At 40.8% G+C, this 15,650-nt stretch overlaps 1 protein-coding gene across 10 annotated transcripts in view; it reads right to left on the minus strand.

The window, feature by feature from the left end:
• The window catches only part of GRIA3 (glutamate ionotropic receptor AMPA type subunit 3), a 138,359-nt gene that overhangs the window by 2,690 nt on the left and 120,019 nt on the right, over positions 1-15,650 (minus strand). For 3 of the 10 annotated variants that reach the window (XM_087941093.1, XM_087941088.1, XM_087941095.1), the window contains exon 15: positions 2,308-2,572. In XM_087941093.1, the coding sequence (XP_087797219.1) occupies positions 2,327-2,572 (246 nt within the window). In that variant the 3' untranslated portion in view covers positions 2,308-2,326. Of the gene's footprint in view, positions 1-2,307; positions 2,573-6,331; positions 6,447-15,650 lie in introns of those variants that run through there. The other 7 variants (XM_087941092.1, XM_087941089.1, XM_087941097.1 and 4 more) reach the window with 5 other exon arrangements.

Raw genomic sequence — 15,650 nt, forward strand, 5'->3', positions numbered from 1 at the left:
AGTAGAACCAAATTGTTGGCCAGAAAACACTGTTCAGGGTATTCATTTCCTCTCCCGAGGGTGCTTTTTTCAAGAAGCAGCTAGACTTTCTGTTCTTTTTTTTTTTTCCTTGAAAATGTTTTGCTTCTCATCCCAGAAGCTTCTTCAGCTCTTCAGAAAACCAAAACCAAAACCCAGAAAGTCCAGTTACCTCTTGGAAAAAGCACCTTTGGGACAACCATGACTTGGATGATGGAGAATCTCCATCGATGTATTATTTATTCATTTAATTTATATTGCCACCTATTCACCCATGGCTTACACAAGGCGGCTTACACAATGTCAAACCATATTTAAAACAAAAAATAAAAAACAATTAGATGGAGTAGCAATGGCCATAGTGGGGACATCGCCATAAAATCTAACTCGGTTGATAAGAGAAAGCTATTCAAAACTTTACTTTACATGAAAGTAAAATTCATGCCCTCCACTTTATGGAAAGGAGAGAGATGACTATTTTGTCAGCCATCGGTTTTTATGTGTTCCGTCACAATAACAAAGAGAATTTTGCCCGGTTCTCTTCAGGACCTCAAAAGTTCTCTTCCATTGGACAACAGGAGAAAGATCTCTGAAAAGTACTTACCACTGCTCCTCAGTTTAATACATTCAAGTGAATATCATATATAGGAGGTATTTTTTTTAAATAATAATATCAACAGCATTGTTTTATATGTGTGCTCTTGGATAAGGTCAGTATTTTCAACAAGATTGAATGTATGCAGGGATGGGCTTCAAATAACCGGTTCTCTGTTCGATTGTTGGATGGGCATGGCTTAGTTGGCCTTCTGCACCACCCTGGGAGCGGAAACAGGTGGGGGGGGGCTGTTTTCACCCTCCCCGGGCTCCGGAGTCTCTCTGGAGGCTGGAAACAGGCCCGTTTCCAGCCTCCCAGAACTTCCTGTCGGGGTCCGTATGCAATGGCCATTCTTGCTGGATGGGATGTGCATTGCTTGTACAAATTAAAATACTTCAAACCTCGATTTTTGTCGGCTTGTATCTTGAAACTACGATCATCCAAGAGGACCGGTTGAGACTTCCGAGAGGCCCTGAACTTACCTGGGATCCAAAATGGGCCATGTGGGGACCCCTGGGCGGGGTCAGCCAGTTGTCAGAATGACCGGTTCACCGAACCAGATGTAAAATGAACATCCAGTTCGCCCAAACCGGTGTGAACTAGCTGAAGCCCACCCCCCACCCCTGAATGTATGGCTGTTGAACGAATGAGAAAAAATTAGATGCTGACTTAAAACCCACATTTGAATACTCTGTGAAGGGCAATGGATTTGTGTTATTTAAGAAATAACTGTAATTTTGGATTTTAATTGCTAGCTTCAGACTCTTTGGTGAGGGGTGAGGGTGACATACTTCCTTGGATGCAACAAATGAACTAAGGAGTTTATACTGCTCAATGTAAGTTGAAAGGTGGACAATCACAATATGAGTGAAATAGACCGTACGTTAAAATTCCTTGTTCATTGGACGATGCTACTCTAGATAACTGCGTTTCTGTTGAAATAATTGGACGGAATTTCAGTCTTTATCATAATTCTCTCTTTAATGTATGGCTCTCCAAAACTGAGCCAAGTAGTCAGACTTTCCTGCTCCTTCCTGCAATTTATTGGAATTCTAAACCAAGAGGCGGAAATGATTTATCATGTTCAAGAAATAAATAATCACCAATGTCCATTTCCTGAAGAAAAGGAGTCCTGCCATGAAAAGGATGGATACCATCCCATCTTCAGATACTACTTAATTTATGTAAAAATATGACTTTAATATTAAATACTGTGGTTTATCACAGGAAGTCCTTCTACCAGAAAAAAAGATGTATTGATAGAAGAAAATATTTGTAGCTCGGGGTTGGTGCTCTCTGAGCTTGGTAACCAAACCAAACCTCTTCCAGATGTTTCATTACCAAACTAGGTAAACATCATCAATGCATTAATATTGTTATCCAGTTTGGTAATGACATATCTGCAATAAAACAATCAAGCTCAAGAAACCACCAAGGACTCCCCAAAGGTATACGAATGGTTTGAATTAGCGCCTTCCATTGATAGAATCGGCCAACTGTTGATTGACAAATGATTTAAGAGTCAATCCAATCAACTTTGCAGATCCAAAAGGCCATTCCTAGCTGCCTTGCGTACAACGTCCAAGGTGTCCAATCCTAAAGTGTTACTTCAGATGCAGAAGGAAAAGACAAAACATCCAAAACACGTCAACATAAAGCCCACCAAACATGTAAAAACCAGTGGATTTGCTTACTCAACCTTTAGCCATACCACTAGATCTTTACACTTTCTGTTCCATACACGTTGTATCCTTCTCTGTACGTAGCATAATTCTGGGTATTGGGTGCAGGAGCTGGCTTAAAGTTTTGTGTGTTCTTTGTGAGTTTCATTCGTTTGGCTTCGGCTCGAGACTTGTAACAGAACTCTATCAAAGCCACCGTCATGGCCAGGCCGAGGCCTCCAACCAGGATATAAAACACCCCTGCCACATTGCTCAAGCTGAGTGCGCTTGTCTTGTCCTAAGAAAAATGAACCAGTCGGTTAGCTTCAGAGTAGGAAAATCAATAGACAGGTGGACATTTGTGTTACTTAGGCAAAAGAACGAGAGGGATTTGCTACGAAAACCTAAGGCTTTTTCCTGCATCCGAGCATAAAGCTCTTCACACCCAAATTTCAAAATACAATTGTCAACACTTTTTTTTTTTTTTTTGGTAGCTTAAAGTTACAAATTGTGCTCCAGAAAAGAAAGAAAGAAAGAAAGAAAGATTTTACAAGAGGAACACACCCGGAAAAGAAAGTTTCATTCCACCCGCCCCATCTATTTTTTGAGTGCTAATTACGCACAAGGACAGAAAATCAGCTCTGTGCTATGAACCACGTTTCACTGCTGGTATGGTGAATATGACTGTATCATCTAACCATCCCTTGAAATGTGTCAGATATTCCCACTGGAGTGGGGCTGAAGAAAGCAGGGTGAATTTAAAGAATTTCCAAAATGAAAAAGAACAAGAAGAAGAAAAAGAAGAAAACAAAAAAAAAGAGGAGAAGAAGGCCTTTGAAAATGGTTTTCAACTGATGCATAGATCGATCATTCAAATTTGACTACTATTTCCCCATAGCCATGTTGTAAGAGGTTGGCCAGTTATCTTCAGGCTGAGCTTGCTAACGTTAATTTCAGTATAAACATCAGGGCTGAACCAAGAAACAAAACAAAACCCCAGCAAAAATAAAGATGGATTTCTGTACTCTCTAAGCTGTAATCCTTAAGGCAGAAGGAGAAGAAAAAAAAATAACTGTCTGGGGTTTATTTTATTTTTTTGTCTGAAACCTCATTGTAACCATTTTGCTCCTGGATTGGTTTACCAAATCCCTTGGTTCTCGGTTTATGGTGACTCCTTCTACTTTGAGCTGTGACACAAAGAAAATCAGAAGGCTTGTCAACGTGAGAAAGTTGTGCTGGTACCACTGAGTGTGAATTGGAAACGCAGTCAAACTGATTCAGGTCCCAAGGTGGACAGAACCCTTTTGGACTTCCAAAGGGAGTATTTCAGAAAGCCTACTTGGGCCAGAAAACACGGAGCACCCAACAACTTTAACGTCGCAGGATGGTTGCGGTTCAGCCAAACCAGATAACGGGTGGCCTAGCAAAAATCCAACTGAGTTGGCAACGAAGAGACGGACGTTGACTTCTTCCGCGCTGGCAATAAAAATCTACCACCCCGTCAGCATGTCCACACAAGGGGTGTGACCCAGCTTCACAACGGACTCATTTTCAAACCAGCACAACTCTCTTACGTAGGCAAGGCCTGAGTGGTTGATGTCAATCTGGATTCCAGACCAATCTGGCAGATATTACAGAAAACTGGTGCTTTGCAATCGTTTGCAGGTTGAGCCTCTGCTTGCCGTAAGAGTAAGAGTAACCGTAAGTAGCTGGATCGTGTTTTTTTTCTTTTACAATCGGTCTATTGAATCAGCTTCTCGTATGGAATCCCTTGAAGTACCTTCCCCCAAGTATAATCCAAGGGAGGCAGGGAAAGTCAAAGGCACACACCGAGAAGCCCAGCTACTGCGGTTTCCCTGAATGTTTAAGTTCCCATTTCAAATTTTTGAGGCTAACCCTGCAGTGGTGTATTTAAACATCCATCGGCCCAAGAGTCAACTGAAATTTAAAAGGCTTTATCCTAGCCCTCTTGAAACCATTATATGTCTCTCGTGGCTTCAGAAGGGCCAGGGGATGAGGCCTTCTGAAAAACATCTAAGATTAGGATTAGGAATTAGCTGATTAGGATTAGCTGATTAGGAAAATGTCCATAGTCTTTTGTTTTTGTTTTTTTTTTGTTTAAAAAAAACCACACACACTAAAGGCACAAATAAGAAATATTCGATTCCTATTTATTTACAAGAGGAACCAGACGTCCCGCTGTGCTTTGTGCCTCAAAAAGTGCATCCAAAAAAATGTGATTTTAATAATTGGGGGGTGGCGGGGGCGGGGAAGGGGAGGAGGGTTTTCCAATGGTCCCATTAAAATACATTCTCCAATGTCGCAATCCCATGTAGGCGGAAACTGCTTTCTTCCAAATAAAAACGAAACAAAAAACCCGAAAAGCAGGGGAGAAGCCTCATCCTTACGTCCGCCGGAGCGGACAGCCATAGGGTGGTTCCCCCATCCTCTTCAACACCCCAGCAACATAATTTATGTGTCTATAATAAGCCGAAAGCCATACCGTTTAAAAAGAAGAGAAAGAAAGGGTGGGGGGAGAGGGGAGAGAAAGAAAGAAAGGAAAATCAAAGTCTGAGTTTGCAAAACAAAAAAAATATATATATTATTTGTTGGTATGGAATGTAGCAATACAGTAGCAAAATGGTTTGATGAATAATCATGTTTGGTTTTGTTTTAAAAAAGCAACCTTAATGGCTAACATTTATGGAATGAATTTGCAATAAAACAATGCAATATTAGAGTTATATTTTTTTGACCAAAAAAAAAAGAAGAGAGAGAGAGAGAGGATGTTTTACGCTTATTAAATACTTATCTTCTTAAAAATGTTTTGTTTTTTTTGTGCTCATGTATGTTCTGGGGTGCTTTTTTCCCCCCTCCCTTTCACTGTATACAGAAAGAAGTGACAAAATTCCTAGGAAAACTCTGCATCTTCTTTTTTTGGGGTGGGTCTGGGGTGGGGTGTTTATCTGTGCAAACCAGAGAAGCCACAGTGGGGTTATTTAATATTGAGTGACTCTGGCCAACTTAAAGAATCAAAAACAAACTCCTACTGGTTTTAAAAAGATTGAAAGACAGAGGAGAGAAAGAAAGAGTTGCACCATATGCAAATAATAATAATAATAATAATAATAATAATAGTAATAAGGGGACGTGTTATCGCAAAGAAAAAGGAAGTCAGACTATCTATATCTTTGGCTAATTCTTCTACTAAGGTCTCCTTTGGTATATAAAAATAGTTCTCTGCTTAACCTTCTGAATATAAAGAGTTATATTTATGGAATGGATTTGCAATAAAACAATGCATTATTAATTTTTTTTAAAAAAAACTTTCCATGTCTTTCTATGGGGAAAAAAAAAAAAGGACGTTTTATGCTTTTTCAACTATCCGCTCAAAAACAAACAGCTTCAGCATTCTTGAGTCTCTTGATTTGCTTGTGTTTCCCCTCCATTACTGTATTCAGAAGAAAGTTTTAAAAAATTAAATACATTCTAAGGGCCCTTTGCAAATTTTGAGCGGATAAAGATCACCATCCAAGGCCAACTTCTCTCTCATGGCACGTTTGTTGTTGTTGTTGTTGTTTAATGTAAGTGAGATGCAAAAGCCACTGAATAGTGATTTTTTTATATGGAGTGACTTTGGCCAATTCCAAGGACAATTTTTTTTTAAAAAAAATCCCTCTACTTTAGAAAAGAGACACACGGAGAGAGAAGAAAGCAAGAATGAAGTTGCATTGAATGCCATCTCTCTATATATATATTATTGCATATATATTATTGCAATGATATATATATATATATATATAAATATTATTGCAAAGGAAAAATAACAATAATAATAATAAAGAACATCAGGCTATCCCTTGGCTAATTTTTCAACGGAATGTCTCCTTTGGGAGAATAAGTTTTATTTAAAAAAAGAAGAAGAAGAGGAGGAGTTCACTTCAGAAGATAAAGCGATAACTTTGGGGGAGAAATCAAATGAGGACTCAAAAATAATAATGGGGAAAAAAAAAAACAGGGAATCAGAGAAAATCCTTCAGCAAACTGCAAAACTGACCTTGCTTCCGGAATCCTTGGCACCACATTCACCTTTATCGTACCACCATTTGTTTTTCAGCTTGTCTAAGATGCCTTGTTCACTGAGTTTCAATACTGCAAGGTTTACAGGAGTTCTTTACGTGGGAAATAACATAAATAACATTATATTATGTTATTTTATGTTATTCAAGCTTTAAACTACTTTCAAACTATACAAAGCGATAAAGCAGGGTTCCTGGCTGCAAACGTCAAAAGATATAGCTCTAGAATCACTAGCGGTGTGTATAGATATACATATATATATATATACATACATACATATATATAAATATAAATATATATATATATTTATATACAGGAATATTTAGCTCATACTGCAGGCAAACTGGATCATCAAACCCCTTTATAAAGAAAGTTTAAACTTCTAGAACACCACTCGATCACCAGGTCCTGCCCATATCGCTTTGAGTAATCGGCACATGCTGTTAAATCCGTTCCGTGGAAAGCGTGGGATCTGATTTCCCCATTTGGTTGGTTGGCTTGCACGGTGGATACCGTTTGGCAGCCTGCAGTAGCTTTGAGACAGACTTTATCCTCAAAAGGCTTCCTTATTGAGCTAACAGAAAGAACAAAAGAAGCTGGCTGGGTCATGTCCACATGTGAAGATGCCATCAAACCACTGATTGCTAAAAGCACTATGCAGAAGAATCTTTTCAACTAATGGTTAGCAAAACCTGGTTGGAGTTGGATAAGGACCCATGGAATTCAAGGAGAGTTGGACAGAGTTTGCTTGTGGCTACGTAGGGATTCTAGGCTGATTCCTCTTTTAACTCCACCTCCAGGTCCTGCCATCCCTTCTCCTGCAACCGAGCTATTTGGCGAGAAATTCTAGCTGAAGACGGAGAATATCCAGATTTCTCTACACAAGATCAAAAGACAAGACCAAACATTTTCTCTCCCAATGCACAAAGAAATCAGCTGACATGTTTTTTGGCTTGTTTATTCTCAGGTTTAGGGGCAATATATCCTGAGTAGTTATAGATATACAGTGCTAGAAACTTGTGCAGAGATTCCCATGCATAGTCACAATGTCATGATATCCTGTTCCCAAGAAGTAGTTATGGAGGGCAAGGGACTTGAATCCTTCAAAAAAATAAAAATAATAATAACCACAAATCCAGGAAACGGTTGCATTCCTGAGTTAACCCAAATCTGCTCTACCAATTCTGTAACTTTAGGTCATGGAATCCTCCACTGAAGCAAAGCTCGAAACTTTTGGATCTACTCAAAGTCACATGGTTTTCTGAAGTCTTTAAAGAATCCCAGGATGTCCCCTGTGGTACACTCAGTTACCCTGAATGCCTTTTGATGAGTCTGCTAATTTGTACATCAGTAAATGGAACCCCATTTGAACCCGCAACAGTCCAGGGGTATAAATTCCCTTATGAAGCTCATGCAGTTTGCTATTCAACTGCTTAGCAAGCACCAATTGATAGGTGGGAATGATTTCCAACTTCGGATGGCTTAGTTCACACGACCTGCTAAACCAAATTGGGAGAGATATGGAAACATCCAGGACAGGAAGGCCTGGAGTAACGTTGTCCATGGGGTTGCAATGGGTCAGACACGACTTCACAACTAACAACAACAACTATGGAAACATCCAGAGGCAGATTAATAAGGAGCCACTCCACACGGCTGCTTTAATCCGACCAACAATAAGCTATGTTTGCTTTTTCTGCTCAAGGAATCTCAACCCTGAACTAAAAACCCAGAGACAAGGCTGCCCGTCTCGGCTAAGCATCTCTTTGAACAGCATAACTGCCTACAATAGGCTGCCATCCCTTGGAAAAGATTCGGCAGCAGCCTTGCATGAAATGAAGTGATGTGTACCCTCTTGTGCTTCCGATATGCTGATATGCTTTGCGATCCAAACTGAAACAGTAAATTAGACCTCGCCAACAATATTAAATACATAACATTTGAGGCTAGTTGAGAGACAGATGATTCTTGCTAGTGAAGAAACATCTTCTTCTTTCTAACTTGTTTCCCTGAAAATAAGACCCTGTCTTGGTATGTGCATGTGCAGGAAGGTGGGGGGTGTGTGTGGGGGTCACATGTGCATGCACAGAGGTGCACAATGGACACACGGGGAGTCATGTGCACATATGCAGGGGGGTAGCGCACACGTTGCATTATGAGTGCAGGCATGGGCGTGAGCCCCCACCGACTTTCGGCACACAATGACATAAAGGTTATCCAACACTGGACTAGACAATGGTCAGAGGAAAGACAGGTGAGCTCGCAGAAGGTTCCTTTCTACAGAAAATTAAGACTAGTTCACAGCTCCAGATTTTAAAACTTGCTAATCTCTTAAAAAAAAAAATCCAAAGAAAATAAGAGGCTGGTCAGGACTGCAGGCAACCATTTGTTTAGCAATTGTTGAAAGTTACTGTCAACTAAAAAATACTTCTTTGGTCTTTTTAGTTGCCAGCAGAAAGGGAATGGGGGAAAGCAGTACATTCCTTAAATGCTTCAGATAATTGCTAAGGAGCCGAAGCTGTTGGTGCACAAGATTATTACTGGAGAACATGATTGATGACTTTTGGCTATGGATGTGTCCCATTGGAGAATATACATCCAGGGGGTGGGAGGAAGACCAGAGTTAAGGGTGAAGTGAATGATGTGTCTTAGAGTCGTCTGCACCCAGGTAATGCTGACATGGTCACTCCTAATAAATATTTTTTTTTTTACTCTGAGAGATGCAGCTAGAGACTTATGATTTGAATGGGGGTGTATAGTCGGAGCCCTGACAGTTACCACAGCACTGAAAAATGGGACTTACGTCTGGACCTCACCATTATGATAGTTGCAACCTTTTCCTGGGATCAAAATTTGAGTGTCTGGCAACTGGCATGCATTGACGATGCTTGCAGTGTCCTGAGATCACATGGTCACCACTTGTGTGACCTTCCCAGCCAACATCTGTGAAACAAAGTCAATGGTGGAAGCTATGAATTCCCTTAGCAACCATGGTAAAATAGGTCATAAAAATTAGGCATGACCGATTTGACCCATCTCAGTCAGCAACAAAAACTCTGCTCCAAATTGTAGTTGTAAGTTGAGGACTACCTGTATATGAAGATGCTATTAGTGGTGAGTTAGACTTGAGAAAATGAGAGCATCGGTTGTGTTGAACAATGTTGCTAATGGGCTCAGACCTTCCTTGTTTTGATCGTTGTTTTCAGAAGTAAAAAGTTAAGAAAAACAGAACCGATTAATTCAGAAAAGTCTTCACCTAAAATCCTTACGCTGAATTTTGTTATTTTTTTAAAAAAATCCCTTTATTCCTTTTTAAAATTCATCTTCATCTCTGACAGTTATATCAGAGTCAGGTTCCAATACAGTCTTTTGCAGTCCATTTGTTACGGCATTGCTGAACTAACTTCAAAACATTATTTAATGAAAGACTTCGTAGCAGCGGGAGAGCATCCAAAGAGGGCTGTTCACCCATCCCGGTCTACGCTTGTGGGTATACCTTGCTGTTCTTACCTTCTGTTTTGGCCTGTTGGATGCCAGCCCTTCCAACAGCTGGAATCAGATGACAGACAGAAAGACAGACAGACAGAGAGACAGACAGACAGGGAGACAGAGATGGATCCTGAACCATCATCAGCCCTCAGATGGAGAGTCAACAGCCCCCAGGTCTGGAGGTGGCCGATGAGAAAGAAGAGGAACAGCTGGGTCCAGTGCCTGACGTGCGGATACACAAAAGGCAGAGGAGAGGAGAGCAGTGGAAATCTTTAAGCCGGTCCTTGGGACAGAAGAGCCACTGCTGCTAGCGAAGCGCCACCCTGGCTCTGGGGATAAATGGCAGGGGACGAAGATGAATAGATGTGGCAGACAACTATTAATCTCCCTGCCAGAGAGACTTGTTAACCTGCTGTGAGAGAGAGGGAGATTTTTTGCCTGGCGCTGCTGGCTAATAAAGGAATCATTGCTTCAACTATAGAGGGCTTGTCATGCTTGGGGAGTTGGGTCAGAGCACCTTCTGCCTTTTGTTTTGCTCTCAATTAAGCACAAGGAAAAACATTTTCCCCCTTCCTCATTCTTCCTGAATGGTGGGGTTCAGCAACTTTGAAGAGATGATTTGAAGTCGCATCAAGGTGCCAACTTTGGATGACATTTGGATGGCCTGCATACTTATGAAACAGATGTTGTTTTGCCTTTCCATCCTTTCTGGGGAGGGAGGAAGGGGGGCTCAGAATGCAAACATTGGCTGCTGATGGCTTATTCACTTCCTTTTCACCAGCAGAGGTTTTCAAAGGCAGAAGTTGAATGCAGTCATTCATCAGCATTCAATCTCCCGAAAGACGAAATCTCAATTAGTCTGCCGAGTTTTCAATCGAATGGCGTAGAGCTTCGTATCTGCAAGATTTCTCATTGGTGCTTTTCTTAATGTAAGAAAAATGAACTATAGAAGAGTTGCATTTCCTTGATGATGAGTTAGGAATGAGAGCATTTTTCTAAATAGTTCTGTTCCATTTTCCATCAATATATTTGTTCCTAAAATGAGATTCCTTCTTTGCAATGGAATACATTTCTTTACTTTTCTTTTTCAGAAGTAAATATAGCTTTTGATCCATTTAGCCTTGGATGTTCTCATGGTCATTGCAAATGTAGTGTCAATGGAGTACCTTTTTTGGGTGCATACATTTAGATTATATGTTTTCTTAAGTTTTCGCGGGTACTTACATGTATGGCATTCAGCTTCGTTCGGGTATTTTCCCACGTCATTGTAGTTGTGCTTTTAAAGTTGTAGCAACGTTTCGGCAGAATCTCATCTGCCATCATCAGGCTTAAACAGACTCCCACTGATACCTCCAGCTCAAACATACCCCAACCAGGCACCCAGATGAAACCTAGCTTCCTAATAAATGATAGCCATCCATTTACTCAGAGCCAAGCCACACTAAAAGCCTCCAATACAGGAAACACAATGTTGCCAGACAATCAAGACAAAAAAAGCCACAAAACAGACAGAAGATATTAGAAACTCCAATCAAGCAGAACACAGCAAACTCCAAGACCAATAAACACAGACCAAGACTCCCAACCAATCAGGATGAAGAAAAAACCATTCTGGCACAGCAGTAGGCTAGCATCAAATTTAAAACAGAAATGGCTGTGAAAGTCTGACTCACAGACGAACACTATACAGAAGCCTGATGATGGCAGATGAGATTCTGCTGAAACATTGCTGTGTTGTCATTTCTTGATTGGTTGATGGAGTTGATGTTTGCAGATTGGCTGACTTTTTCTTAAGAACCTGTCTGGCTGAGGTATTGGCTGTGTGTCTATCAGCCTCCTGTGTTGTAACGACCTGGGTAATGGGCTGTGTGATGACCTTCTGAGTTCTATTGTTTTGACATCCTGGGTCTTATGCTGTAATCTCCTGGGTCGTTGGCTGTGTTGTAACATCCTGAGGTTGTTCACAGCCACCCGTTCAGAATATCACGTCACGGAACTCAGGAGGTTACACCACAAAACCTCACATATTTTATCTATATCTATATCTATATCTATATCTATATCTATATCTATATCCATATCCATATCCATATCTATATCTATATATGCAATAAGCCAGATGGATACAGGAGGATGCACAAGCCATTAGTAAGTAACAAGAAGCAACTGACACAGCCACCCATGTTTCTGAGCTTCCTGAATGACAATTCACAATGGTGAACCAGACTGATCAAAGGTATCTGCTTCGTCCTTCAGTTTGCACTACAGATAAACATCTTCTTTTCTAAAGGATGTAGACCAAGGAAGTTCCTTTTTACACAATGCAAGATTAAACTGTGGGATTTACTGAGATAAGATGTGGGATGGCTACTCATTTAGATGGATGTAAAACAAAACTAGACAAAATTGTGGAAGATGGTACCATGGATGGAGGCTACCTTTGATAACTTTGGAATCTTGAACATTTCTGAAAACATGGTTATGTCTTGCTATCTATCCATCCATCTTCTCCTCTTTCTCTTTTATTGTAATATCTTGTTTCCAAATCTTGTACGTATTCTTTTTTTAAAAAAAAAAAATCCAATATTTTTGGGGCTGCTAGAAAGAAGAGAGGGTCAATCTACAGCACCTGAAGGCAAGACAAGAAACAATGGATAGAAACTAATCAAGGAGAGAGGCAATCTAGAAATAAGGAGAAATTTCCTGACAGAACAATTAACCAGTGGAATGGTTTGTCTCCAGATGTGGGTGCTTCATCACTGGAGGTATTTAAGAAGATATTGGACAGCTACTTGTCTGAAATCATATACGGTCTTCTGCTTGAGCATGGGTTGGACTAGGTCACTAGAAGACGGCCAAGATCCCTTCCAACACCATTATTCCATTATCCTATAAATCTGGAATAGACAGAGTTCCAAGGTGTTATAAATCTTTCATCCTTCCTTAAAAGTTTCAGCAAATCTACACAAGTCTTATCAGGAACTCCGGAGCGGGAAGGCTGAACTGCACATTTCTCAGCTGAATTTACTTTTCAACTAAATTTGTTCTGTTATTCGTTGTCTTCTTCCCCAGCCTTCTGGAGTTTGCATCTGTTTGCCTCTAGGGTGTAAGAGGAATCCATACTAAGCATTTATTTTTTTAAAAAAAACAAAACACCAATGTGTTTTCCTTCTCTCTCCCAGTGTAAATAATATCTACGGACAGATTTTGCACTCTAGTGTTTGCTTCATCTTCAAAACAAATCCTAGCACAATTTTGATATTGTCAAGGTATTGTGCAATAGTCAAGTTCCAACAAGATAAGATGACGGATTTTATTAACAGACTCACAAAATCTGCTTCATCAACCTGCACCCAGTTTTGGACACCATAATTGTAAAAAAAGATGTTGAGACTCTAGAAAGCGTGCAGAGAAGAGCAACAGAGACAAATAGGGTGCTGGAGGCTAAAACGTATGATGAACGGTTGCAGGAATTCGATATGTCTAGTCTAGTGAAAAGGAGGACTAGGGGTGACAAGATAGCAGGGTTCCAGTATTTGAGGGGCTGCCACAAAGAAGAGGGAGTCAATCTATTCTCCAACAGGACAAGAGGGCAGGACAAGAAACAATGAATGGAAACCAATCAAGGAGAGAAGCAACCTACAGCTAAGGAGGAATTTCCTGACAGTGAGAACAATTAATCAGTGGAATGGCTTGCCTTCAGAAGTTGTAGGTGCTTCACCACTGGAGGTTTCTAAGGAGAGATTGATCAGTCATCATTTGTCTGGAGTGCTATGGGGTCTCCTTCTTGAGCAGTGGGCTGGGCTATAAGGCCTCCAAGTTCGCTCCCAATTCTATAATTTGGTTATTCTGTTCTGTTATTCTCCGTCCTGACATGGCTGCAAATGTTGAGACGTCAAGGTGAATTTCCATTGACTTGCTTGGTAGAAATATCATCAATGCAGCAACCACTTCAGATCTCTTCCTTCTGCAGAAATATTTCAACAGTATTGCAGCACAAAGAGGGAACTTGGCAGGCATTGCTCTTGAGCAAACTATATTGCCTTTGATGAGATCCAACCAGATTCCTTTGAAAGATATAATATAGATGGCTTTCTTTTGTCGTGTAGCTGAATATGCGTTATTTCAGTCCAGAAAAAGAACATTAAAATATTTAAACATTCCATCTGCCAATTGAGGTTCATCTGGGATATTCCACAATCTCCCTCTCAGGGGGGAAAAAAACTTTTCAAAAGAACACAAAAGTTCCTTGGACAATTTGACTTGTGTTGATATCAAGGAAGGGACAGAATTACGATTGTACTCAATTGCTTTCTGTACAATTAAGTAAATGTATCAGGTGAAGAGTGCTGCAAGCTGGCAAATCGACAGTGATTCTTCAGCCCATTAAGACTGTAAAATTTCTGACTTCGGATCTGTAGTGTACAGCAAAAAAAATAACAAGCTTGCAGGTAAAACCTTTTTCAATTGCCCAAGAGAAAAGGAGGAAACACTGAAATGGAAAAAAAAAAAGAATGGCCAGGTGTACATGACCAGGTGTGCATCCATTATTCATGATGGCTCAGAAAAAAAGAAGATTTTTTTTCCAGACTAGAAGGAAAAAGTTAACTCCTCTTAGGAATGACAGTTTACCAGATGGTGAGGAATTCTGTAGATGTTCTGACCCAGCTCCACAAACATGACAAACCCTCTGAAGATTCCTTCATTAGGAGCACCAACTTTGTGCCCCGGCAAAAAGTTTGTCTCACTGCAGGTTAACAAATCCAACCGGCAGTGAGATGAATAGTTGTCTGCCACATCTATTCATCTCTGACCCTACTTTTTATCCGCAAAGCTAGGGTGGGGTTTCGCTAGCAGCGGCAGCTCTTCCTTCCCAAAGACCAGCCCATAGATTTCCACTGCTCTCCTCTCTGCTTTCTGTGCATCTGTGTGTCAGGCACTGGACCCAGCTGTTCCTCCTCTTCCTCATCAGCCACCTCCAGACCCGGGAGCTGTTGACTCTCTATCTAAGGGCTGACGGACAACCCAGGCTCCATCTCTCTCTCTCTCTCTCTCTCTGTCTCTCTGTCTCTCTGTCTCTCTCTCTCTCTCTCTCTCAGCTCTATTCTCTCTTCCTCCTTGGAGCTCTCAAATTGTCCTGATTCCCACGTCTCCTTTTCTCCTCCTCCTCCTCCTCCTCCTCTTCTGATTCGGCTGCTGGAGGGGCCAGTGGTTGACAGTCCACAACAGTAGAATAGTCAACATTCCACACACCAACATGGTTCATGTTCAGGGAAGCTGGCACTTCCAAGTGAAAATCACATAGAGGATTTGCACTTATGGGCCAATTATTTAATCGGTCTTCCAAGTTTTTACAATTCAGCAGAAGGATGGTTCGGATGAGTTGGCAACCTTCTGATCTTTGAGTCTTTCTAAAGCACCTTTTGTTCCTCACTCAGAGGTGAAGGACCTCGATTGGAATGTTCAACCTTTGCAATTTCAAGACTGGTGGACCTCAATTCCCTTCCCTTACAGCCCTAAGATTCTGATTCTAAATACCTTGGGAATTATGGAGGGAGAGCGAGAAATGTATCCGTAATATATGAGGTGCATATGTACCTCCCATTCTTAGCCAAAGAAAGAAAGATCAGTTGGCACCAGGAATGGTAGGGATCAATCAGGCATTGAGATATATTTAATGTTCTACTCCAGCAGTATCAAGTTAGAACTTCTAATCGATCCAAGGTTCTGGGAATTTCGACTGAGTAAATTTGACAGACTTATTTGCTAAGAGAAAAAGGCATGAAATGTGTAGGATGCCTCCAAAG

The sequence above is a fragment of the Pseudonaja textilis genome, chromosome 12 (assembly GCF_049901715.1).
Source record: "Pseudonaja textilis isolate UNSWEBS1 chromosome 12, rPseTex1.2, whole genome shotgun sequence".
Taxonomy (NCBI): domain Eukaryota; kingdom Metazoa; phylum Chordata; class Lepidosauria; order Squamata; family Elapidae; genus Pseudonaja; species Pseudonaja textilis.